This window comes from Vicugna pacos, chromosome 31 (assembly GCF_048564905.1).
Source record: "Vicugna pacos chromosome 31, VicPac4, whole genome shotgun sequence".
Lineage (NCBI taxonomy): Eukaryota > Metazoa > Chordata > Mammalia > Artiodactyla > Camelidae > Vicugna > Vicugna pacos.
In genome coordinates, this window is record NC_133017.1 from 19,746,709 (window position 1) to 19,773,862 (window position 27,154).

Here is a 27,154-nt window from a genome sequence, read left to right on the forward strand (position 1 = left end):
AAAATATAGCTTCTTTCCATTAACTTTTCTATTAATTTTCTATTAATTTTCCTATTAATTTTAGTTCTTAAAAAAAAGAAGTGAATGAATGCCTTTGAAATGTCATGGGAAAACAGATAAAGGAAGAAAAATCAGGTGCCTCACCTCAGACCTTTACATGTGCTGATACTGGCAGCGGAATCTAATTCATGTATGATGGATCCTTGGTAGAAACAGTGATCCTAAAATAGATGAAGAGAACAGTGACATAAGTACATATATCAATACTCCATAAATACTAATATCTACATCTTTTATGTTCACAATATATCATTATTTCATTTTCGCAGATTACACACATTCATTTATTCATTCGTTCATGCATCCATTCATTGAATTATCTCACTGGAGGATTTTGAAACGACTTTAGAATGCTTTTATTTTAATTGCATGATTACTTTGTGTAAAGCAGAGTATGGATTCCTCCCTCACAGACTTAACAGTCTGTTACCGGATGATGCGAGCTGCAGAAATGTGATCCTTTTTCTTGGAAATATTACTCCTTTAATCTGTCTTAAAATCTCTATCGAACTACCCCTCCTGTGCTGCTATTATAAATTTTCACCAGTTGCCTATGAAATCAAGTCGGAGTTTTTGATCATCACAAAAATCAGGTCTCACCCTCCACCCAGGTGCCCTCATGCTTTTCGCTCCTGCCTTCCTGCTTCAATCAAGTTGGTATCTTTATCACTCCCTGCTTGGTGCTTTGTCCATGTGATTCCATCAAGTAATTACTCTTTGCATCAATTCCATCTGTGCACTTCCTGCCATGTGTGACACTCTCCACGGCCCTGGACCTCAGACCCTCAGAGACTAACACCCACTCCCTGCAAGTAAGTTACCCAGTTTTCCCCTAGTTCTAGTTTACAAAGATTGCATGATGACTTAGATTTCATAGTTGACAGCTGCCTTAAAGAGAGGGAATACGTTTTTAAAAGTATATACTTGGTGAAAAAAAATCATCCTTGGCTAGAAGACTGCAGTGGGGATGTTCTAAGAAAGGAGAACACAGTTATAAAAATAGAACTTGTATCCACTGGAATAATGTTGAGGATAAATGAACCATGATTCATTTGGAGGATGAAGGAGAGGATGCTTCTGGTGCATCAAAGGGACTGGGCAGGGGATGCGACTCACAAGAGGGTCAGTTAGCTGGAGATTTTTAAATTGTTTCATGTCCTTAGGTTTAATCCTTTTGCTTTATTGTTCCTCCAGACTTAACACCCTTTGGGGTACATAGGAGTCAGTGCGGTAAAGGAAAAAACATCTGCTGATGTATCACTGATTTGCTTGTTAGGCAGTGGTCAGCCTTCTTTAGAGTTCAGAGGGCCACAGTCTCTATTCTAGGATCCTTCAGTGACGGTGGGCAATGCAGGATTAATTTCTGATGTAACCCGTCCTGAAGCTGCCTGCAAAGCTAGGGCGGGGTGTCACAGTCACACAAGGAAGTAATAGTTTGAGAGAAGAGACGTAGTAAGGTTCCGTAAGATACCGTGGTCTGAGGATGCTGGGTGATCGCCTCCCCTTTTTTGGAGTAGTACGTCTCACTGTAATTTGAGGCTAGGAACTCCCTGGAAAAGAGGGCAGAGAGGTCGAGAGATTTGCGCATTCTAATACAGTTAACAGATAAAACCTATTGTGTGAGAGAGAAGCCTCCAGGCGGCTTTCAATTCTCACCAAGATCCTCTTATGCTAATAACAGATAAGCAGAATCAATTCCACACACAGGAAAGCCTTTCTACCAAGATTTCATGGTTTGGTAAAGACTGTCGAAGAGACAGAAAATGATTCTGGCAGTTTTAGCAAGGCATCATTTTGAGAAGTACCTAGAGAAATTAGTATCTAAGTAAAAATGCAGAAATTAATGCAAACATTTGTGATATGTGCCTCATATAGAAATATGTATATCATATATATAATTTAAATATATAGCAGTTGTGTTAACACATGTCTACATGTATTATATATATATGATATACACATCATATGTATCATGAATATATTCGATACATACAACTACAGTTGACTTATATATCATATATACACATGATACATATGTCTTAACACATTAATTCAGCACCCATATATTTAGATAAAGACAATATGTATTAGCTACAGTAAATTTAGAAAACATAGAAAAGTACAAAACGATTGTCTTGAAATCTCACCATCAAGCAACATCCACTGCAAATATTTGCACATAATTCCTTATAGTCTTTTCTTGGCACAAGTGTTATCCTTTTGACAACATTCCGAGTAATCAAAAGAGCACCCTGCTTTCCCACATCCCCCGTATCAAACCCTGTGGGTACCTTCTGCCTGGGAACTAGCATTGCGTATTTCAACTGCCTCAGGACGTGAGTCCTCCAGCGGAGCAGAGGCATAAGAAAGGAAATGACTGGCTTTCCTTTTCCCCTGAAATGTCGACTTTGACAACTCACGGCAGAAACACTAGTCTTGAAAGTCTGCTCTGTTGAGCCTTCTCACTGTTAACACATAATAAGACTCTGTTTACTTGTTTTTGATGGTTTTCATCAGTATTTCATAGTTTTCAGTGTACAAGTCTTGTATATATTTCTCAGATGTATAACTGAACGTTTTATTCCCTGTTTTGAGTGATTGCAAATAGTGTTTTATTTTTTAGCATTCTTTTCTTATTGACATATAGTTGATTTACAATATTGTGTTAGTTTCTGGTGTACAGCATAGTAAATCAGTTATATATACGTGTATATATATATATATATATATATATATATATATATACACTTTTTTCGATACAGGTTAATATAACCTGTTGAACATAGTTCCCTGTGCTATGCAGTAGGACCTTCTTGAATTTTAGTTTCCACGTGTTTGTTGCTAACATATAGAAATTTAATTGTCTTCTGTATGATATATTCTGTGGCCTTGCTGAGCTCGTTAGTTCTAGGTGGCGTTTTTGTTTGCTTGTTTGTGTGTTTGGTAGATTCCCTGGGGTCTTCTATGCAAACCACAATCGTATCAAGTAGGAAATTGTTCTTTCTTTTACTATTCCAACCTATAGGCCTTATATTCCCTTTTCTTGCCTTGTTGCTCTGACTGGACCGTCTGGTAATGCGTGGTGGAATAGCAGTGGTGAGGCTGCACATACTTGCCTGGTTCCTGATTTTAGGAGAAAAACATTCAGCCTTTCATCATTAAGTATGACGTTAGCTCTAGGGTTCTATAAATATTCTTTATCAAGTTGAGGACATTGCCCTATATTCCTAGTTTTCTGCAATTTAATTATAAAGGAATGTTGAATTTTGTCAAAAGCGTTCCTCTACATCAATTGACGTGATATGTGATTGTACTTAGTGGAAAGAATAGGGAAAAATATGTCTTCTTGGTTTGTTTGGAAGTGAAAATCCATAGCCTGATTTTTTTTTTAATAAATCAAAATACATTAATTTTAAGAACTTATGTAGAATTATTTGGAATTCCATCCTTTAATAATTAGGTCTAATATCATTGTGCTGGGCCAGTAGACAATTGTCAGTTATGCTTAATGTTATTTTAAGTCTAAAAAAATGTGTATAACATAATCACAACACATTTATAATCATGTAGTATTTTTGCCATTGGTAGGACCCATTCAATCTAAGGACTAACCAAGATAACAACTGGACACCAGTGTTTCCCTCAAATGAAATATTTAAAAAAAAAAAAGAAGTACTTTGTGTGAATATTGAAAAGTAACATACGGTGTTTATCTTCACCTCAAATATTTTAAAACTGAGAAATCATTGTTAGCTTGAGGGCCATATACGAATAGGAAGTAGGTCAAATTTGGTTCACTGGTCGTTATTTGCCCACCCCTCAAAGGTCATCATGACTGTCTTTAAGTGTACCTGTGAGCTACTTTAAAGAAGGGACCTTTTTTTTTTAAATGTATGTTTCTCTGGTTCCTAAGACAGTATCTGACCTTTTAGCAGTGTTTAATAAGTAAGTACTGCTAAGAATAACGTAGCTGTAATGAAATTTGAGCTGCCATTCAAAAGACACTTCTCAGTTCGAGTTCAACAAAGTATTCAGTCTCCTCAGAGGAACACACAGAATACAAAGCCTTTACCCCATTTCATTTAAATTGTTCAGAACGCAATCTAAATTTATTCAACATATGAAGAAACAGGAAAATTTGAACTGTTGTTAACAGATAAGATAATCAACAAGAGATCTACCTCAAGATAATCCAGAGATTGAAATTTCAAGTGAGGATTTTAAAGCAGGTGTTATGTGACTGTGTTCAACAGGTAAAATAAAATATGCTTGAAATGTATGAAAAGATATGAAATGTCACCAGAGAAAAAAGAAATTGAAAATATTATAATTGAAAAGTATTCTGAATGAGAAGTTTCACAGTCTTGAGTTTAAAATAAGAATGGAGTTGATAGAGAAGGGTTAGCAAACTTGATGATAGATCGCAGAAGGATAATAGAAGATCACAGAAGGAATCAGTGAAATAAACAATAGAAATAATTAACAAATCCAAATTTTAGTTACTAGGAAAGATCAACAAATTGATAAACTTCTTTCGATTTGTCAAGAATAATAGATGGAACTTAAATTACAGTATTAGAAATTATAAAAGGGTTATCATCAAAGGTACTATGACATTAAAAGAATAATAAGAGATTATGAAATTTTTTATACCCAAACATTGACAACTTTCATGAAATATACATTTTCCTTGTAAATGACAGTTTAAAACTGACACAAAATGAAACAGAAAATCTGAACAACCCTCTCTTAATAAAATTGAATTTGTAGTCGTAAAACCTCTTCCCCACACAAACACACAAAAAAATCCTCAAGGCGCAGATTGTTTCATTCATGAATTCTATCAAACTTTCTAAAACTAACAAACATCAATCAGTGTAAATTACCATATGGACATGTCAACAGATGCAAACAAAACACTTTCAGCAAACTTCTCAGACAAGTATCTTAATCTAATAAAGTACCCCAATGACAAAGCCACTGGCAATATTATATTAATCATTCAATATTAACACTTTCCCCTTAAGATGAGGCATAAAGTGAGGGTGCCAACACGTACTATTTCTGCTCAGATTGTACTGGAGCTCCTAGCCATCGCAATAAAGTTTAGGAATAAAAGGAATAATGACTAGAAAGAAAGAAAGAAAGCAGCCAACGTTTGCAGATGAAAATCTCTAAGAAACCTGTGCAACCATCAGTAAATTCATAGTTAAGGATTGAAAAGTAGATAAACAGGATAAAACAGACAGCACAGAAATAGTCATTTGATTTTGGGCAAAAATGCAAAAGCAACCCAATCCAAAGAAAGACAGTTCAACAAAAGACACTGGAATGACTGGCTGTGAATACGGAAAACCAAGAACTTTGACCCGCCTGTAAATTAAACACACACACACACACACACACACACAAATTCAAGATAATAATAGACTGAAACTAAAAGCTAAAACCATGAAAACTTTAGAAGAAAACAGGTCACAGAAAGCAATTACCATAAAGGAAGAACTGACAAATTAAAATGTCTTCAAAATTATAAAATTTCACTCTTTAAAAGGCACAGTTAAGAAAATGAATGGAAAAGTCACAGGATGAATGTTCACAGATTTAGGAGGCTCTGTGATAGGCACTGAATTCATTTCCTTCATGGAGCCGAGGGAACGAGGGTGACGCTACCTGTTGGAAGTATCAACTTCAGATCAAAATGCTTTGCATGTCTGCAGTTCTGTAACAGACCACTCCAGGGTGATGAGCAGAATGAAAGATGGCCTTGAAGCCTGGGCAGCACGGGGAAATTTTGAAAGCAGGCAGATCCAAGCAAGTATATTAGCATCATAATGTGTGTTATGACCCTGGACAAGTTATTATTTCAGTGAATCTATGATTCTTCTGCAGTAAAATGGAAATAAAATAATATCTGCTTCATATGGCTATTGTAGGGATTAAGAGCTAACTTTGAGGAAAGGCACATAAGAATTACTCAATAAACATTCGCTTCCTTCCACCCGAGAATGTTAGAATGTGCAGATACTGAATAAATTATCAACATAGTTTGTTACTAGGTTTATTATAGTTCTGCATATTTGTCCAGTGGGATACTCAGAGTGGAAGGAGGGTTTCTTGTTTGTTTGTTTTGTCTTTTTGTTTGTCTTTAGCGAATAGGCCAGAGCCTCAATTCATCAACAGAGTTATCCTTCTGTCTTACTTAACGTCTGACAGTCCTTCACGATTTTAACGTTTAGGGCTGGGAGGCAAAGCGTTGTGTGTAGGAATGGCTCAAAGAACAGCGGAAATTCAGCAACAGCAGAAACAAAGGTCATGAAGGGAGTCAATGAAGAAAATGAAAGGCATTCTAATTATTTATCTTACACAAAATAACTTGATGAATTAAACTCTTCCCAGTCCTTAGCTTACTCTCCAACAGAACGTGGTATGGTATCTGTTTTCAATAACTTAGAAGTCACTTTAAAACCTATGGTTTTTCAAATTTCTTTTGTTTCACTGACTCACAAAGAAGTAAGGCTTGAACTCTCAGAGTGAAAACAAGAAGTTCAAAGAGCTCCAGGTATCCCAAATAAGGAGTCGTTTAGGACCTGGAGAACAGTGTCTGCAATTGTTGTCAAGCTGTTGAAATGAGATGGGCTTATATCAGAGGAGTAAGAATTCGGATTATGCACAGATAAGAAGGACTCGAAGAATTCACTTCACCAGAAGTTTTTTTATGGGATCCTGTAGACTCATACATCTGCAAGGTGTTGAATCATAATAGAACTTACCTTGATTTTAGAAGGTGAAGAATTAGAGTTTTTCTGTTTAGTCTGATTTCATACAACAATTCTTCTTCGTAAGTTTCCTGAAAAACAGCATCCATCATGTGATGTGAGCATGTGCTCCTTTACTGTGCGTTGCTAGCGTGGTGGGTGGAGGGGAAAAATCCCAGACTTTTCACAGTCTACCCAGCAGCCCAGACGTCCTTCCAAGGCAAAATAGTAAATACTGATAAAGCTGAATTTATCTGGAGGATTTTGCTTTCAAGTTATTTTTAATTAAAAATTTTAGTGGCTTTTTTTCCTAGTTATAAAATAAAATGGGAAAAAATGTACATTTCCCCCATATCCAGAAATATACAAGTTATTCTATGGCCCTGAAGTTCCACCCCCCACCCCCATGGATTTTTCTGTTCGTGTATTTTTACCAGCTTTGTGTGTGCTGTTTTATAGTATACAATTTCACATAAAAAAAAATGACCATGAGCACTTCTCATTCCAATAAATGTTCTTTTACGGTATGTATTTTATGATGCAAAGGCACAGTGTGAACTTATTTAATCAACATCTATATTAGAAATTTCATTTGGAGCATTCTCTATGGTTAGAATTGCATTGTCCACAGCATAGAAAAACTGCAAAGCTTTTGGTAAGTATTGCCAGATAATGCTGAAGAAAAGAAGTAGAAACTTAGAATTTTACCCAAAATTTATAGTGGTTCTTGTTTCTTTGCCTTAGACATTGCCACTAATAACAGTCTCTCAAATAAGGAAATGATAACCTATTGGGATAAATTGTCTTCTTTGATGATCATTGGAATTAATCTTTTCTTTTTGTTTATTTAGTTATTTTCACATTTGCATAGGAATTACTGATTTATGTCCTGTCACCATTTTCTTTCGTGGTATTTTATTGCTTTATGATTCCTAACAATTCTTTATAATTTAAGGATTCATAGTTATTAGTCATCTATCTTGGACATTTCTTTAGTTTGTTGTTTATTCATTTACTCAACAGCTGCTATTTCAAAGACAGTGATTATATACAAAGTACAATGGTGCACAGGATAGAGGTGCTCGTGTGGAAGACACAGATGAGCAAAGAAGAAAATCAAGCAAATGTAACTGAGTATTACAAGCATCATAGTATGAGAAATGCAGTGACCATGTCAGGGACATTGAAAGGATAAGTCAAGGGCAAGAAATAGCACATGCAAAGGTCCTGAGGTAGGAAGAAGCTTGGCACGTTTGAGGAACAAAGAGAAGCTCAATGTTGCCAGAAAATCAAGCATAAGTTGAAGAGAAGAGAGAAATGAAAAGTTAGGAAGAAGCCAAATCATACGTAGTCTACTAAGTCACTTAAGAGGATTAGAACTTTATCTTCAGTGTAAAAAGAAGCAAAAGGTCTAGGGAGAAAAGTGCAGAAGTACGTATGATATTTTAGATGGCTTACTTATTATGGATAATGGAGCAGGAGAACTCATGGCTGTAGGCAGAGGGAGTAGTAAAAAGTAGATAATTTCAAAGGATATTTACATGCTAGAATCTACAAGGCTTAGTGATTGATAAGGGAGGCAAAAGAGAAGAGTCTACATTCACCTCAGGTTTCTGGTTGGTTTAATTGTGTCACTGACTGGAAGGGGTGTCTTTTGAAGAGGGGCAGCTTGGACGGAGAGTCGAGGGCAAGTTTGTATTTGTTGAATGCGAGGAATCCATTAGTTTGGGCTTTTTCGATTTCAAGTTTAATGTACAATTAGGACTTTATTATAAAGACACAGAATTCACAGGTGGGCAGGCAAAAAACTAGGTGCTCAGTCAAATGCAAAGGGATGAATCACATTTACCATTTACTGTGCACGTCGGGATGTGTGTCAGTGTGACTAACAAGATAGTTTAATGGGACTTTTTTGAAATTTGAATGTTTGAATATGGATCTTAGATTAGCTAATATTAAGAAAGTATCATTAATATTGTCCAGTGTGTTCATTATTGTTTTTAATCTTGTCAATATTGCTTTTAATAAACAGAATTTTCCATTTTAGTTTCATTTCTGAATTCTATTTATTTTTATTTAATTTTTAAATTAATTTTTATTTTAGAATCATTCTGGATTTAGAGAACAGTTGGAAAGATAAGACAGAAAATTCCCACGGGCCAAATCAGGTTTCCCTATTGTTGACCTCTTCCTTTGCTGTGGTGTATTTGTCCCAACTAACGAACCAAGGTTGACATTATCAATTAAAGTCTGCATTTATCCACATTTCCATCGTTCGGGTCAAATGTCCTTTTGCTGTTTTAGGATTCCATCCGAGACCCCACATCACATTTAGCTGCCATATCTCCTTAGGCTCCCCAAGGCTGGGGTAGCTTCTCAGCTTCTTCTTCTGTCTGATGACCTTGACTCTGAAGAGTACTGGTCAGACACTGGTCAGGCATTTTGCAGGCTCTCCCTCAACTTAGATTTTTCTGATGTTTCTCTCGTGCCTAGACTGGGGTTATGGAAACTTGCTAGAACACGACAAAGTCAAGCGCCCTTTTCATCGCATCACATCAAGAGTACATCCTGTCACCATGACTTATCTCTGATGTTACCAGGGTTACCTAACGGGGGTAGCTCTTGTCAGCTTTCTCCAACATACAGTTACACTTTTTCCTCCTTCCATACAATTGTACTCTTTGGAAGGGAGTCACTGTGCACAGACCATACTTAATGTGTGGGAAGTCATGTTCCACCCCCTGGGGAAGGGAGTGTCTACATCAAGTCTCGGATTCTTCTCTATGGGACATTTGTCTATTCTCCCCCATTTATTTACTTGTTCAATCATTTATTTATATCAATATGGGCTCATGGATGTTAATTTATACTTTGTGGTATGATCAAACCTATGGTATTGACTTGGTGACTCCGATTCTCCCTTCTTTGGCCATGGGGAGATCTCTCAGTTGGCCTCTGTTCTTTCGACACATTCCCATCAATGTGAGTTTGAGTTTATCTGTTTTGAGAACTTTCTTACTTTCTAGGACTACAGGATGCTCCAAACTCACTGTGTAAATTTCCTGCCCCAGTCCAGGCTCACCTCGTATATTCATACTGAGACTTTTCACATAATCTTAAGCCAATGACAGACGCTGGAAGAGCCCACCAGCTTTTGTACGATGGGTGGCAGAAATCTGGTTTTGAATTCTTAGCTGAGTACCAATGTCCAACCAGTAAAAGTTTTGAAAAAGTGAGAAAAAAATTGGAGATCAAGAGAAAAAAAAATTTGCAAGGAGATTAGTAGAGATAAATGGTTAGACATTATTTCTAAACAGCACCAGATGGAGAGTTGCATTTTTAAAAAATCATCTCAAGCCATGGGAAAGAGGCCTCCATGGGGCCATTTGGAAAGTTGAAAGGTGTCTTACTTATGACCGAGAAACCTAAAAAGTGAGAGCCTGGAGGGCTGGCTCCTCTAATGGTGGAGGGAAGACAAGTCATTGCGTTAGGGAGGGTCTCCTCTCTCAAAGGAGTATTGGGGTGTAGCGACAGTCAGTATTCTCCATGGGTCAGATTAAAAACCTAAGGCTCAAAATGCAAGTGGTTGATAACAACTATCTAAGAACAGTCACTGAATGTCTTTTACAACAGTAGGAATAGAAAATAACCTAATTTTGGTTTCCTCCCTATTCGGTATATTATATATTTTCTATATACATATTTATTATTTTTAGAAATAAAATTTTAAATATTTAAAAATTTTAACACCTGAGTAAACACTCTTCGGAGCAATAGATCAATCAGGTCTTTCTGTCCCTGTGAAAGTTGTCCAGCTTTGCTGTAGGATCTCGGAGGCCTGTGTATCAGTTCCCTGGGAAGGCAAAGTGCTCAGAGATGACGTTCCACGGGCACCAGCTCAGAACAAATGAGGCTGCTTTACATCAGCCTGGAAAGCTGTCAGTGGAACTCCTCACTCAAACTGGAAGATTTTTAAGTGCCCCCCTCTAAAACCTAAGTTTTATGCTTTTTTGTTTCCTAATCCATCAAGGGATCGCGTTCTCGCCCAACCTCCACCCCCACCCATCCAAGCCCATGCTGCAAACTATACAGGCGTCAGAAAAATCGAGACTCCTCCTTTGTCTGCCTCTGATTGGAGACCGAGGCTGCTTTCTGCAAGCCTGTGAAAGCAATGCCTCTTCCTTATTAAACCAAAGCCTGTACCTGTATGTCAACATCATGGGTGTGCCAAACATCTCGCTTCTGGATCAGGGGAAGCCTTTTAGGATAAACCAGTTGTTGACCCTCTACTCCAAGAATTATCTTTTCTAAAAGGAAACATAAGGGGGAAAATACATCTGGCATGAACATTCACCCACAGTAACTGGATAACAGAGTTATTCTTGTAGAGTTCACTTCGTCCCAGTTAGCAGTCATTACCACAGCATCCCCACTTGACAGGTAAGGAAATTGAGACTGATATTTCCAGATGAGGAAAATAGAAGCAAAACTGGAAAGGAAGCGACGAAGCCAGCGTCCTTCAACTTCTCTCTTTTTACCTTGTTCTGCAATTACCACCTTTGTCATCTTTTTCTTCTCACGTTTGTCTCTGGATCCTGTCGAAGCCCACACTGGAATGGTCTATTGCAATGTCAGTTACTGATTTTATCTCCAAGGGACACTTACATTTGAAGTCTTAAGTCTCATAGTTAAATAGAAGACTTTCCTCTGTTAAAGGGATTTTCGGTACTTTTGAATCAGCGCTGAGCATGATCGTCTACATATTACGAATCAAGTTGGTAGCCATCTGTAGGTGAGCCTTGCCATCCCCAGTACCGAGCGATAAAGAAGAAAGAGCATAGGTTTTGGAAGCTGCTTTTTTACTAGTTTTATTAGTAGTATGGCTGTAAATAGACTCTCCCTGATCTGTAGCCATTAGTCTCAATTTCCTCATCTGTGATGTGGAGGTGATAATACAGAACTTTAAGCATGCTAATATTCAAGGTAGCCGATGGCTAACACAGTGTCGTCCACCTTGCAGATACACAGTAAGTCCATTTCTTCCTCCTCCTCACTGTCCATCAGAGTATTTAAGAATGATACAGCATTTCATAGACTCGTAGAATCTCAAGATGAGCCATAACCTAGTCCAAGTCCTATGAGATATTCTCAGCAAAATCGTCCATGGATATTAATGTTTCTATCATTTACAATTTGTGATGAGAGGGACATTGCCTCATAAAACCCTCGTAAAAAGATTAAGACATACCTTTAATCTGAGAAATGAGCACAACCATGAAAAATAAACTCCCAAGAAACATTCTGAATGATTCTGGCCGAAGAGGGACACATGCGCTTGAGAAGAGACGTGCACAGTTCTCGGTCCTTGCTTCCACCGCGAGGATGAAGCCGCTTGCAGCCAGACAGGCAGTTTTGATGCAGCACAAGGAAGTGTTCCTTGATGGTGTTACATAACTTGCGAGATGCTTGAGGCTAAAACCTGGACGATGGACAGCATGTGCTAATTAAAGGCAACCACAGAGAAGGTGGTGGTGGAGGAGGCGGGCTGGGCAGAGATCCCTCCCTCATGCCTAATATAAATATGATTCCAGAGGTATTAAAAATCCAAAAGTGAAAAAAGATCAGGTATGTCTTGGAAAAAACATTACTGAAGGATGTTTGTATAAACTTTGGTTGAAGAAGGTCTTTCTATGCTGAATGCCACATGTACGAACTGTCAAGGAAAATTTGATTAAGAAAAACCAGATAGAAATATTGAGAAATTTTTTTTCTAGCTAAACAAAGGTCTGGGCCATGTGGGCCATGGGGAGATCCATGAGAACCCAGAGAGTCACTGGGACAAGAGGGGGGAATGAAGGAAAATAACTACCTCTTTTTTCTTCCCAGCTTTATTGAGATGTAATTGACTATAGCACTGTATAAGTTTAAGGTTATTAATGATCTGAGTATAGTAATGAAATGATAATCACAAAATGTAAACAATAAGTTTAATTCACATCTGTCATCTCATATAGATACCCCCCAAAATGTTTTATCCTGCGATAAGAACTCTCAGGACCTACTGTTTTAACAACTTTCAAATTGTTCAACTGTCCTGTTCGCCACAGTCCTTGTGTTGTAAATTACAGCCCTGGTACTTACTTACTTATCTCATAACTAGAAGTTTGTACCTTTTTGACCTCTTTCATCCAAACTTATTTATGAAAACTTCTTTACGCCATAAATTGCAAATTAATTTAAATCGAAAGGCAAACAAAAAATCCAGGAATGTATGCCACATATATGATAAAAGGTGAGGGTATATATCCTTATAATATAGGACTCTTTCAAACGAATACTAGAAGGAAAACATTAATGGGCAGATCTGCACAAAGCTCTCCCTATGCCTGCGTTCTCTTGTTATATGAGAACAGCCACCTATCTGCGGTAGAATCCTTTTCTGTGTATGGGATTCTGTCCCCTCCCCAGTCTCACAGGATTGATTATCCTTCTAATATTCCCATTAACAGAACCATCTGTGGTCACTGGAAGCTTCCTTTGTTATTTAAATAACCTCAAGTCTCTCCCTTTCCGCAGGCCCCCAGCATCACCCTCTTTTTCATTCCCTTTGTAGTTCAACGTCTCACACAGTTTATCTGTATTTTTTGTGGCAACCTTCTCATCTCCCAAAACGAGGAAAACAGTGTGAAACTCAGCCGTTGCAGCGAGGATTAAACGGTAATTTAACTGAATCACTTAAAAGCAGTGCCTGCTGCGTATCAAAAGCTAGATAAGCGTTGATTTTTGAAGACCTATATAAATGTTGATCTTTGTTTTTATTACTTTTCTGAACCCACTGTATCCATTTTTCACCTTCCTTTCCTTCTCCAAGCTTCAGATTTTCTCTGATTGCCTCCCTTTACCGCAACGTGCCTCGTTGCTTTCTCCCGTCTAAGAGTCTCTGCAGACACTGGTCTCTCTGCCTCTGTCTGCTCTTTGTGGCCAGAATAATTCCTCCTCCTTCAGTTCTCAGTTCAAAGGTCACCTGCTCAAGAAAGTCTCCGCTAATGCCAGAGTTTAGAGCCAGTTTCTTCTTGGAACAAGATTCTCTTCTTTTCTGAAAACTTACTTCAGTCGATCACAAACTTATTTGCCCACTTATTTGATTGTCTGCCTCCCGCAGCACACATTAATCTCCGGAAAGCAAAGCCTTTTTCTGACTCTGGTACCACAAATCCAGCAGCGCCTTGCACGCAGACGCCATATTCAATATAAATCGGCTGAATGCAATAAAAGCTACTTTGCAACGTGATTATTACCTGGTTACATCCTCAAGTGTTTCTAAGAATTCTGACCATAATTGAAACAACTTTGATCCACATGATCACCCAGACTGGGAGAATTTCTGATAATCTTTCAGATCAATACAAGAGACAGTTGAAGACAGATGGGCGTTACTCAGTGTATTTGACGCGTCACCAAACAAACACTCATCCACATAGCAAGTGGGATTTTTCCAGCTTCACTCACCGTGACACTTAAGGAGCATATTTTGAATTAGGTGACAGGTAGGAACTATACTGAGCTCGCCTTTATCACTGTCAAAATTGTGGAAAATAGAATAAACAAATTTAAAAATGCCAGTTGTGGAATCTCGATTATTTACAGTGTCAGGTTAAATGATGAGCCTTAAAGGTGTTTGTCTGATGCCTTTAGTTATGGCTGAGCTAACGTCCAGGCATGTCTAAAATATTAGCGACACAGCATTACCCACGGTTAGTCAGCCCGCATGAAAAAGCCAAGGGCTTTCAAGGAAAGAAGAGTTTTTGTAATTTACTCAAGCTTCATAATCAGTAAGTGGGAAGTAGACATTAAAATAAAATTTCTGCCTGGCTTTGTGTTCTTTTTATGATACACTAGCGCTTTTTTGGAGGAGAAAACAAGCCTTATTTTTTTCTCATAATTGCTCTGTAATCAGTCATTCAAACTTGGAGAATTTTATACCTCAATTCTGAAATCTACGAAGTGACGAGTGTGGAAGAGAGCGATCTTATAATATCACTAGTTTATAATTTATTCTCACTCTCAGGTCACAGCTCTCTGTGTTTAAATTTACATCATCACTAAATTATATAAAGCTTAAAAAACAAACAAACAAACAAAAAACCAATGACCCGGAAAGCAGAATTCAATGTCAAAGTGGCTCTGTGAAGTGCAAATATCAGACAAAAGCAGATTTTCAAAGATTAGACAAATATGAGAACGTTCTGTTCCCTCTTTATTTCTCTGCTGCAAATTAGTGGAGCGACCTCTCCTAGAAGGTTCTCGAATCTACCCGCATCTTGGTTTCCAGGAGGGGTTTTGAGGTTGTGTCTCATCCTTATCGTCATGAGGGTCAACCTTTCAACAACAGCCAATCAGGAGTGTGTGTCTGGGAGGCCTCCCCGCTGTGTCTGGAGCATGTCTGCCATCTCCTGTTGCCTCCCTGACAATCCAGGTACCCCTCCAGGCTTGCCCTCCGGGGCCTCCTTCTCTCTGTGTCCTCCTCAATCCTGCTCCCTCTCTCCTAGCTGGCAACTTGGAGAGCCATCCCTCACCCCTTCTTAAGGACCTAGCAGTGTGAGTTCACAACAGTAGAGGCCTGGGAAGGATAAAAGATGGTCAAGAATATATTCTAAGTCAGAAACAAGAGGCTGCCCACTCCGCAGGCTCAAAATGCTTATTCATGTAACTTCTTTGCACAGAGAAACATGAAAAAAAAAAAAAAAGCCAGTGAACTGAAGTGAGTGAAGAGAATGAAGTGAATAAAAAAATATATCTTATTCAAACTATAATAGTAACGGCAAAAGATTCACCCAGAAATCCTGGAATAAAGATTAACATTTTCTGCCTGACCTTAAAGGACGTATCATTATAAAGTACTTCAACAGCACATTAATTAAAGGGAACTTGCAATTCTTTTTGTAGAAGCTAATGTCAGCCCATTAACTGTGTTTTAAGTGCGTTGAATAGAACACTAGATTCAAAATCAGGAACTCTGTGTTTGCTTGTGACTAATTCTGCTAACTTTGGCAAATCACTTATTTTCTGGGCTCCAGTGCCTTATTTATAAATTGGGAATGTTAGGTTATTTGATCTCTAAGATCTTTTTTTAACATCAGGATGCTATGTGCCCATATTTTACTGAATATTTTTCTGCTTTTCTAAGACCTTCTCCATTATAAGTAGAAATTTTGACTTGCCAGAATAGTGACAAATTTGGGCTTTTGATCACTATTATATTTTCCACAAATTTATTAATTAAGATGTATAGTAAATGTCATGTAAATGGAACAAGAGCCATAAAAATTGACTTACTTTGCCACTCAGAGGGACAGGATTATTCCTGGAGAATGGCAAACCCAGAGTAAAAAGAATGTGTAGTCATTTCATCTCTTAATTCTGATAATCACGTTACTTAGCTCGTGACATAGAACAAATTACTTAATATTCCTTGAGCTTTGGGTTTCCCTCGTGGTGAACTAAAGATAATCATGCTTTCTTTTTTTTTAACATTTTTTATTGATTTATAATCATTTTACAATGTTGTGTTGATAATCATGCTTTCTACACAAGATCACGGTGTAGATTAAGATAATTAATAATAATGCATAACTCATATATGACCCCCAATTTGAAGGGTTGACATTATTTCTCACCTTCAATTTAACTGTTTCTTAAGAACTTTTGGAAATACGCTAACTTCAGTAAGGTCAAAATGGTTTAAACAACGTGCACTTAAAGTCAGATGGTGACAGGGTATGAAATGATATGCAATTCGATTTTCTCTGGCTGGATAAGGAAGCCCCAGGTCCTTGGTGACCCACTTCCCAAGTCCCACTCCTACATAATTATGTCACACCACCTCCTCACTCCTCAACAAGCTGTAATTTTCATTTTTAAACAAATTATAGTAACCCTCCTGATCTCTGATGTCCTTCCAGCAACCTCAGTGTTTTTCTGATCCCTTTATAACAAAATCCTCTCAAGGAGTTATTCATAATCAGTTTCCAGTCCTTCATTCTCTCTTTAAGCCACTCCAATCAGGGACAAGAGACAATCTCTTTTTGTTCCCACTGCTCTACTGAAATCACTCATCAAGGTCACCAGTGGTCTCCAGATTTTAAATTCAATGGTTAGTTCTCAGTCCTGATTTTATTTCTTGGTCCTTATTCGATTTGTCATTTGACCATCTCCTTTTTTGATACACGTTCCTTACTGGAAAGGAAACAGCCCTACTTTTTCTCTGTCGTTAGATGCTCCTTTTTTTCACTTTTATTCACTCATTTCTCCGGGTATCCCAGACCTTTAAACACTGGAGGGTCTCAGGGCTCACTCTTCGAACTTCTTCTCTTTTCTGTCTATACTTAGGCCCTCAGAGATCCCAACAAAGCACATCTTAAAAACAATTGTTATGCTGTTGATGGCCAAATTTCTATGTCCCAGGAATACCTCCGTGACTTCCACCATCTATTTGGCACCTCCATTTTGATGTCGCTAGTGGCAGTCGCATGTTTAATATATACAGAAACACATCTCTTGATCTTCATCCCCAGGACTGCTCCTCCATCTTCCTCATCTCAGGAAATGACGATGATGTCAATGATTACAGCTGCTCAAGCCAAAGACCATGATGTTGTCCTGGGAACCTCTTTCCCTCACACTCCATACGCAATCTGTCAGGAAACCCTGCTGGTGCATCTTTCAGGATATGCTCTGAACCTAACCTCTTCTCATCCTTTCTGCTGCTACCACTCCGGGGAAAATCCACAATTGTCTCTTAACCTGGATTTTACAATAACCCCCTGATTAGTGGTCTCACTGTTTCTATCCTTGCCTCTCCCTCATAACTATTTCCCAAAAGTAGCTAGTGATTCTTTTAAAATGGATCAATGCCATGCCAGTTCCGCTGTTCACAGCCCTCCGATGGCTCGCCATCTAACAGGGAGTGGAAGCTGAATTCCATATGATGACCTCCAAGTCCCTGCACGCTCTGGTGCCCTGTTCCTCCTGGACCCCATCAGTTGCTCTTCCTCTCTTCAGCTGCTCTGTCCTTCTCCCTGGACCCAGAACAAATATGCCGGACCATTGTCACTTCAGGGCCACATCCCAACAGCTCCCTCCCTCACCTCTTCTAGTTCTTTCCTCAGACAGCACCTTGTCACTGAGACCTTCTCTGCCCGCTCTATTTTAATTGCATCTCTCTTCCTACGAACATCTAGGCGCTCCGTATGCCCCTTCCCCACCTGGTCCATGAAGGCATCTTAGCACCTGGTCAATGAAGACTTTCATTTATGGACTGGTTTCTCATCCTCTACCTGCACCAGCATGTAATGTACAGATCTTGTCTGTTGTTCGGTGCTGTGCCCCCAACGCCTAGAAGTGTGCCTGGCATGTCAGAGAGTCTCAATAATTTTTTGTGTGTAAATTAGCCATTTATTTCAGGACATTGTCCTCATAAGTATCATACCCAACCACTGTTTGCATCATATTTTAAGATCATCACCAAAAAAAGTGTAGGGACCTTACTGCCAACCAACTGGCCATTCGGCTGGATGGCCTGTCCGGGCCGTGGCACCCCTGCCCCTTTTACTGGCACGCCTGGCTGAGTTCTCCCACATGCTGACCCTCCTTTCATCTTCCTACAGTTTCAGCTGAACCATCTTTTTCAAGGTTAATTAAACAGAACTCAGACCACACTTGTCAGTCCTTTGTGGCTTAATCAAATTCTTCACTCCATACCACCCTTCACCTCCAACTTGACAAATATAATAAACCCTTCTCGGGGGTAAGGGGCCACCCCCGTCCACCTTTCCTGAACCTAACACACCAAGTACCACATTTTTCATGACATCCCGGACTCCTAAAACCCCGCCTACCTCTGCTCTCCAGCCTGCATGTTGGTACGTGAGCACCTTCGAGTGAATCCTTTTTCTCTGCTTGTTAACGGTAGACTAGACATAGGGAAATCTCCAGTATTTGAATAAGTTTATTAAAATACTTATTTGTTGGTTTGCATCTTAATTAAGTGGTATGTCTGAACTTACTCTCTGCCTGTCACTGCTCTCAAATAGTTGCAATGCCGGAAATGATCGGTTTTCACTTTATCTTCTGAAATACGTACAAGTCCTTTGGAGACAGAGACCACGGTGAGCATTTATGTCCCCTGCAGAGTCAAAAGCACCAGACCTTGCACGTTGTTGGCACTCAGTAAATAGTAATTTAAGAAGCTGATTATAATTTATCATGATGTTATTGTTACGCTCCATTTACAGAACAGATGATACATTTTATGGATTTACCGTGACTGAACAAAAACTCCCCAATAATTCTCATCTTCCTGAAAATCTGAGCTACTCTGGGTCTCTGTATAGCTAACCCCAGGCTGTTTAAAAGCCCCAGAGTCACCTGTGACTGAGAGCTATTCACGGGCCATCAACGACCAAGAGCTGAGCTCATATGACTATTTCTAATCGCTTGGGTATCCATCCTGCCTTCCTTCTGCAAATGGGAAAGGCTGATACCATCTCTACAGGCTGCCCCTTCCAGCTCTGTGGGTGGCTTTCGCCCACGTCGTACCTTCCGGCGCCGCTTGACCTTGACGTGCCTGTCCAGAAGCGCTCCATTAATGATGGAGCAGAGGCCGGGAATGGCCCTCAGGCCTGTGCCAGAAACTCCCCACGGCCAAGGTCGCCCCCTCACAGAGAGAGAGAGAGAGCGAAGAGACGGAGGGCATGCTGGCACCCAGACCTCCTGTAGCTCAGGATGCCCGGTCCCGATTCGGCCACGAGACTGACCCCACTGCTTGATGCTGAAGTCAGTATAAGTGATGCCGAAGAACGGAGTCCTCAAAAGATGCACTGAAAGAACATGTCCAGGCCCTGAGCTCCCCTCCCGAGAGGCAGACAGAGCTGCGGGAGGTCAGCAGCGCTCAGGCGGTCCGTCCGAGGTCGCGCAAAGACAAAAACCACTTCTGTGGCTGAGATTTGCCACAATGGACTTCCGTGTGCTGAGTTCTCACTGTGTCTCACCCTCCCTGCTAGAACGTCTCCGTCTCTAACAAACCTCCAAGAGACGGCCGCGGGGAAGCGTGCTTCATCCAGTGCCTCTGCGCCCTGGGCCTCAGCCACAACGTGCGGGTAATTTCACAGACGAGCGAGCCAGTCTCCCTTTCCGATTTCATACAGCCGGTAAGTGGCAGAGTAAGAATGTCAGCCACGTCTATCCCCTGCAAAGCCAGCGCTTTTCAGGATACCACACTGAACGAAAATCCCAAGCATCTATCTCTTGTCAAGATTTATGGTTCAAAGCAGTTAGCAATCCCATGTGGGACGGAGGGCACAGCTCAAGCGGTAGAGCGCGTGCCCAGCACGCGTGAGGTCCTGGGTTCAATCCACAGTTCTTCCTCTAAAAATGAATACGCCTAATTACCCACCGCCTCCCCAACCCCGGTCAAAATAAAACAATTAAAAAAAAAAAAAGCAACCCCATTTGGGTGACAGGAACATACAGAGGTAACTGGAAATAGATAATTCTTAAGAAACAAAAGTCTCATTAGCATTAAAAATCAGTATGTGTCCTAGACATACCTTTTTCCTAAAATTAGCTCTGATTCCATTAGGGTTGTTAAATATTAAAGGTCCCTTCTAGCTCTGAAATGCTCTCTTCCTAATAAAGAAACCTGACTTCAACAACGTACCCCGGGCAAAGAACACTTCATCTGAAAAGAGTAAAATCAAAAAAAAAAAAAATTTAAGTCAACCTAATGAGTTCTCTCCTATTTTGCAACAAAATATGTTGGTTCTCTCATTTCTGTGAAGCTTAGTTTAATTTCCGAAGTGGAAATTAAAAACAAAAAACAAAAAACGAAGTCACATTTTTTTTGGAGTAAAAATAATGGCTTTATTCTGCTAATTTGTCTTCTGGGTGTGTACACGGACAGGACAGTATGAGTAGGTATTTTATTCGAAAGAGAGAGTCAATTAACTAGGAGATTAGATGATCTCTGGGATTTACTAAAAAAAAAAAAAAAGGCAATTTCAAGGACTTTTCCTCGAGCTGTTTTCTCCTACTTTTGCAGTTCATATAAGTTTATGATCTAGCCATTACGTATCTGAAGAACGCAGAGAAAATCGTTTCGTGCTTCTGCACAAGGGTTTTCCGAATAAATTCTGCAGAAATTTCATACTCTGGTCTAAAAGCAAGCCTTGAGAATTTAATCTACACCAGTTAATCTACACTCCAGAGACATGTACCTAATTCCATGGGTATCATCTACTTTTCGAAGGAAAATGAGACCTGGGACTTGGAGACGCAACTGCAGGTCATCAGAGCCTGACAGCCTGTGGCACATCTGCCTTTGGCGTGATGTTTATACTCCGAAAGACTAGAGTGAAAACTCAGAATCTTTTCCATCCTGTCTTTAAGGAAGAGAGAGAAAGCCAACGGTGAGACAGCTGAGAACACCCATTTTCCCCCCATTCCTTGCTTAGGAAGTATCTGGCCACTCAATTAACTTTCCCACCTCCTTTTCATTGTGTTGTCTCAGGGTAAGACGGGAACAAAGGAGACAATACAGCTGCTATTAACAATACTAGGAACACATCTCTCTCTGATCCAGAATAGCTCTTATTCACACGGAGGTTAAAATTCATCAGGATGAATATTTAAAAACCCAAAGGTCTACTTTTTGTTCTCTATCTACTTCAAACTGACGTTTTCATCTTTGAATATTATGTATGATTATGTGTTCCCTTAACATTGTTTTTGTAACTGTGCAGTGTAGAAGTAAGTAGGTTGACACAGGAGGATCCAGGCAATACGCTTTGATACTCGTATTTACTAGCTTATGAGTGAGAAGTATCAATTAAGGGAGATATATGATTTTAAAAAGCTAATTTAAATCTGAGGGTAACAGACAAATATTTGACTGTACTAATTGGAGACCTCATTAATTTTCTTAAGGCAATGCATGCAAATGTGCCAATTCTCCATAGAGTTAAAAGCAAATGCTTTTCAGGAAGAGAGACTCCAGGCACACATTATCAAAGTAATTTAGTAAAACAAAACATTCTCACATACATTACAATGGCTTATGTCAAAGACATTAAAATGTCGCAGTATATGGCTGACATGTATATAGCTCTATACTTCTAAAAATACGCACCTCATAGATTATCTCTTGTAATCCTGGTGACACTGATGCAGGAAAACGGATGTGGGGCATGAGGAGGGCCGAGTCCCAGGTCTCGGCTGAGCCCCTGGGATGTGCCCCACCAGGTGTGGGTCCTTGGCTTCGCGCAGGAAAGAATTCAAGTGCGAGCCACCGTTGAGTAAAGATAGATTTATTTAGAGAGATACACACTGCATAGGGTGTAAGGCAAGAGAAAGGCCAGGAGAGAGGTGTGGGAACTGGGTGTCAGGTTAATACAAAAGTAGGTGCGCACTCCCTGGACAGAGTGCGGGCCCATCTCCAAAGGGGAGAGAGCGCAAAGGGCCACTAGGCGTGGTGTTGTCACTTTTTATGGTCTCAATAGCTTCACACGCCTCCAGGTGGGATCAATCCAGCTGCCCTGGAGAAGGGGCTGGGATTCCCAGGAGTTGGGCCACCGCCCATTCTTTGGCCTTTTGCAGTCAGCCTCGAGGCTGTCACGGCGCCTGCGGGCATGTTGCTTGATCACGCTGTTACAATGAGCATGTAATGGAGCTCAAGGTCTACTGGAAGTTAAACCTCTTAATCCTTAAGGCCCACTAGGAGGTGAATCTTCCACCATTTTGGTGTTAAATTGCTGTCATTCCTTGAGTGGCTGTGCCCTGCCCTCTTCCATCCTGTCTCAACGCTTTGTGAATTAGTAAGATAGAAATTATCCTTATGCCGTAAGCTATGAATAAGGAAGCTTAGAAAAAGTGACCAAGGCATTCAAACCAAAGTATCTAGAATTCCCGTAAAACAAACAGAACATGTTTACAGGCATTGCTTCTTTACAGGCACATCATTTTACTGTATTTCATTATATTGTGCTTCACAGATACTGTACTTGCTACAAATTGAAGGTTAGTGGCAATCCTGCATAGAGCAAGCCTGCCAGTGACATTTTTTTCAACAGCATTTGCTCACTTCTTGTCTGTGTCACATTTTGGTAATTGCAATATTTCAAACTTTTTCAGCATCATTCTGTTTGTTAGGGTGATCTGTAATCAGTGATCTTTGATGTTATTGCCACGAGAAGTCTCAGATAATGGTTAGTGTTTTTCAGCAATAAAATATTTTTTCATTAAGATATATACTTTTTTTTAGATTTAATGCTATTGCACATTTAATAGACCACATTATAGTATAAATGTAACTTTTATACGCACTGGGAAATCAAAAAATTCAGATTCAGCAGGCAGAACACCAACCAAGACATAGTTGAACTCAACAATCAACAGAATAGAGTTGACACATATAGAATCCTTCAACCAACAACAGCAGAACACACATTTTCCTCAAGCTCACACCTGACATTCACCGAGAGAGACCATGTTCTAGGCCATAAAACACACCTTAACAAAGTCAACAAAACAGAAATCATACAATGTCTGCTCACAGGACACGGACTAGAAATCACTAGCAGTAAGAGAGGGCAGCTCAGTGATTGTTCAGGACCTGGGTGGGCTTGGAGACGGATCGAGAGGAACGGGTAATGGAAATGTTCTGTACCTTGATTGTGGTTGTGCTGACAGTTGTCAAAATTCATTGAAATATATCCTTAAGTAAGTACGTTTTATTGTATGTAAATTACACCTCTGTAAACCTGTATTTAAGACATAGGGACAAACGTAGAAAGGGAACTAGAAACTAGAGAAGGATAACTTCCATATGCGCAAAGGATGGGTGGATGTCTGCAAACATCTGTCCATCTAGTGGTCACTGTCCCTCATCACCAAATCGTCAGGGGAAAAAAAAATTCGAGAGACACAGAGACAGACCCGGGGCTGCTTATAGTGTTTCAACACAAAATGCCACCTGCTTAATACTGGAATTTCAGTGGTCAGGATAAATGAGCCATTATTTGCTCACTGTCTCCTAGAGGTTTTCATATTCTAGCTACGGTCATTTCCCTTCTACAGGAAAGGCCAGCTAGGGACTGAAGAATAAGTTCTTTGTTTCCGACAGCAGGTGTCACAATTGCCTAACAAAAGGGAAGCAAACTGGAAGGTTTCTTACTGCCAAGGAGAAAGGCACTTGACATGTGGCTTTAAAGTACACGCAGCCAGTGTCATTAACACGCTGTGAATGATTGACATGGTCATGATAAATGACATGGTCCATTCCCGCCATTGACAAGCAGTGTACTGGTAAACTACAGCACTGATTTAGTAATAGTCATTGAGGGGGAAAAGGAACACTGCCTCATCAAATGTGTGTGTGTGTGTGTGTAGGGGTAAAATATAGACTCTCTCTCTCTCTCTCTCTCTCTCCCTATATATATATATATAAAATATACATCTATGCAGTATCCCAACTTCACAAGTGTTAGAATGTGAAAGCCTGTTACCCATAGCACCAAGGAAATACGGTAACTAACCACTATTTGCAGGTGGCTGGTGAGTCCCATCCCCACCACCGCTTCCCACTTTTTCTCTCAGACACCTGCCCGGTTCAGTTTCCCTCGCAGAGTCTAATTCTGGAGGGTGCCTACCGAGTCCCAGCACACCTGCTGGCTGATGCTTTAAGGAAACAACAGAGAATTTTGAGGCCACGGGGCTTGGGGGTGGTGGTGCGCACGGGTATTTGCTGATGGACACAGAAGATGGAGCCCTCCTTTCCATTTGCATTTTTGGGGTAGTTAAGAGGGAAATATAGAATTCTCTCTGCTTCTGTTTTGTAAATAAGTTCTCAATAGCTCATGATAACCTATATAAAAAAGAATATATATGTATACCTGCATCACTATGCTGCACATCAGAAACTAACACAACATTGCAAATCAACTATACTTCAATAAAAAAAAAAATCTCTCTGCTGTCTGTAATAGGACCCTGCAGCAAGTGCCTGCTGTTTTGGGTTGTTTGTTTGTTTGTTTGTGTGTTTACTTGGCCCACAGTAGGAGCTTAAAAAATACAGGAAAATAAGCCAGCTAACAGTCTCTGCCCAGTGACCACATGACCATCTCCACCCTGACGACAGACCGCGAGACACTCTATCTCCCAGCGCCCAGTGGAAGCGTTTCTCTTTCTTGGCCCACATTCTTAGGGAAGCCTTTGCTGGGCCCACTGACGTCCTTCAAAGTCCAGGGACCCCCATTTCTGGGCTCTTTGTCTGCCTGTGATCCCTCAACAGATAAAGCACATTCATTACTGGACGTGTTTCCCCTAACAGACGAATAGCCCCAGGCAATGCTATTATCAGAGCCATAAACCCCACCGCCCTTCAGGGACCCCAACCCTCCCACCTCACCTGCCACCAATCAGAGCCTTGCGCACCAGCCAATCAGGCACCTTGCCACCCGACCTTATAAAACACCCCAATAGCCGGCCCTCTGCGCTCACGCAGGCACCCCTCGTCTCTGTGGCCCACTGTTGTCCATGACAGTGTGCCCCTAATAAACTCCTTTCTATCCCCATACTTTATCTGGTAAATTCTTTTACCATCCCTGCGAGTCACCATGTCACCAACCAGCCCCCGTGGCATTGTGTCCACAGCAGCCTTTATCTCCGAATATTGTGTTTGTATTTCTCTGTTGTTTTTTTTTTAAGTAAATTAGCCCCTAGTTTTTCGTATAATACTTCTCTGTGGAACTGGGTTTCTTCTCTCTTCCACAGTCACACGTTCACATATGCTTGACCAGCACATCCCGAGACTGCAGCAAAGGCCTTCTCTGAGGGTCATAGGATTTACTAGGTCAACGGAGCATTTTGACAAGGGCTCCGCTGCTGTTCACATTGTGGCCACACGAGGGCGCACAAAGCCCTAGCTATGGTCCACGGCGGGGGAAGGTCGGCTCTGAGTCCACAAAAAGTGGCCCTGCCTGAGCCTCTCTCTAAGCTTCCAGACTGCAGACTAAAGCCTTCTCGCCAGATCCTGGGGCCCTCCGCTCTGTTCAGCAGCGCTCACTGGTCCCAGACCTTCTGATGCGGGAGAAAAGTAGAAGAGACCGAGGTTCAAAGATGGGGGAAGGCAAGAATCCTCGTCGCAGGAGGCCCAGCAGACCGCCTCCTTGGAGAGTCCCTCCCTCCCCCCCGGCCGTGTCACCAGGGCCTCGGGGCTGAGCAAATCCGCTGTGTGGTCCCTGTCACCCGGAGGAACTTGGCTCCTTGTCAGAGCGTTCCTGGGAAAGCATCTCCTGCGGAGACTTTAGTGGCTTTTCTGGAAACTTACAGGGAGGGGCCTTGCAGATGGTTCTTAAACGGGATTTTTAGGGAAGAGCAAGGACCCGAAATTGAGGAAGAATATTTAATAGGTGATACAATGGCATCCTCCGCGTGGAAATAAAAGCGGAGGGCAAGGGAACTGGGCCGGGTACAGGAAGATGTGCACAGTCCTCTGGGCGGGCGTTTGTCCAAAGAGCAGAGCGCCACACCGTGGCAAGACGGCGGTACTGACGCTTGCTTTTTATACCGCTGTTCACTTCTTCCCAGTATTAAGTCCACAGTCAAGTTAGCTTTTTCAAAAAGCACTGTGGTTAGCTCAGCTAAGGGAAACTCAAGAAAGAAGCTATTATTTTTCATGACGGAAGATTTGTGTGCAACAGGGAAGGAGTACCTCTATCAGGAATGGTCGTGGGGGCTCACGAGACGGAAGGTGAGCCCAGCCCGGGGGCACAGCTAGGGGCTGTGTGCAGAATATTTGAAGAGTCATGCCTGTTTCCTGGAGGGCGGATGCAGTTCCTTATACGCGTCCCCTCTAAAGCTGACTTAACTGCGTGGTTCTAATTTGACGAACAGCACTGACCTTTCCAACTTGATTCTCCCTCTCAGTTTCTTCCTGTCTGTCCACAGAGACATTATCACCTACCCTCCACCCTAATTCTCGCTGCCTTCTCAGGGCCCGTGGACTTTGCAGAACCTGAGTAGACGGCACTATTTTTACCCCCAAGATGGGGGGGGGGCTCTCTTCCTCTTACAGGTTATCTTTTCTTGATGATTGTCGTTTGCCAATGAAGATGCCAAAATCCCGATTAATTTGACTTCAGAAATCGAAAGTTCTGTCAATTTGAGGCTGTCACCAGGTGGCAGTAGACTTGGAGAAAGCAGAATAACTGTAGCTCTAATATTGTGATATTTTGGTATTTGATGGTCAAAATGAAGCATGATTTTATAGTGACCTGGACCGG

At 40.7% G+C, this 27,154-nt stretch overlaps 1 protein-coding gene across 2 annotated transcripts in view; it reads right to left on the reverse strand.

Moving 5' to 3' along the window:
- The window catches only part of ADAM7 (ADAM metallopeptidase domain 7), a 42,925-nt gene extending 30,670 nt beyond the window's left edge, over nucleotides 1–12,255 (reverse strand). For both annotated transcript variants that reach the window (XM_072952646.1, XM_072952645.1), the window contains exons 1-5: nucleotides 12,067–12,255; nucleotides 11,022–11,125; nucleotides 6,834–6,910; nucleotides 1,532–1,610; nucleotides 145–221 (exon numbers count right to left, since the gene is read on the reverse strand). In XM_072952646.1, coding sequence (XP_072808747.1) covers nucleotides 145–221; nucleotides 1,532–1,610; nucleotides 6,834–6,910; nucleotides 11,022–11,125; nucleotides 12,067–12,118 — 389 coding nt within the window. In that variant the 5' untranslated portion in view covers nucleotides 12,119–12,255. The remainder of the gene's footprint in view (nucleotides 1–144; nucleotides 222–1,531; nucleotides 1,611–6,833; nucleotides 6,911–11,021; nucleotides 11,126–12,066) is intronic.
- Between the last annotated feature and the right edge of the window lie 14,899 nt (nucleotides 12,256–27,154).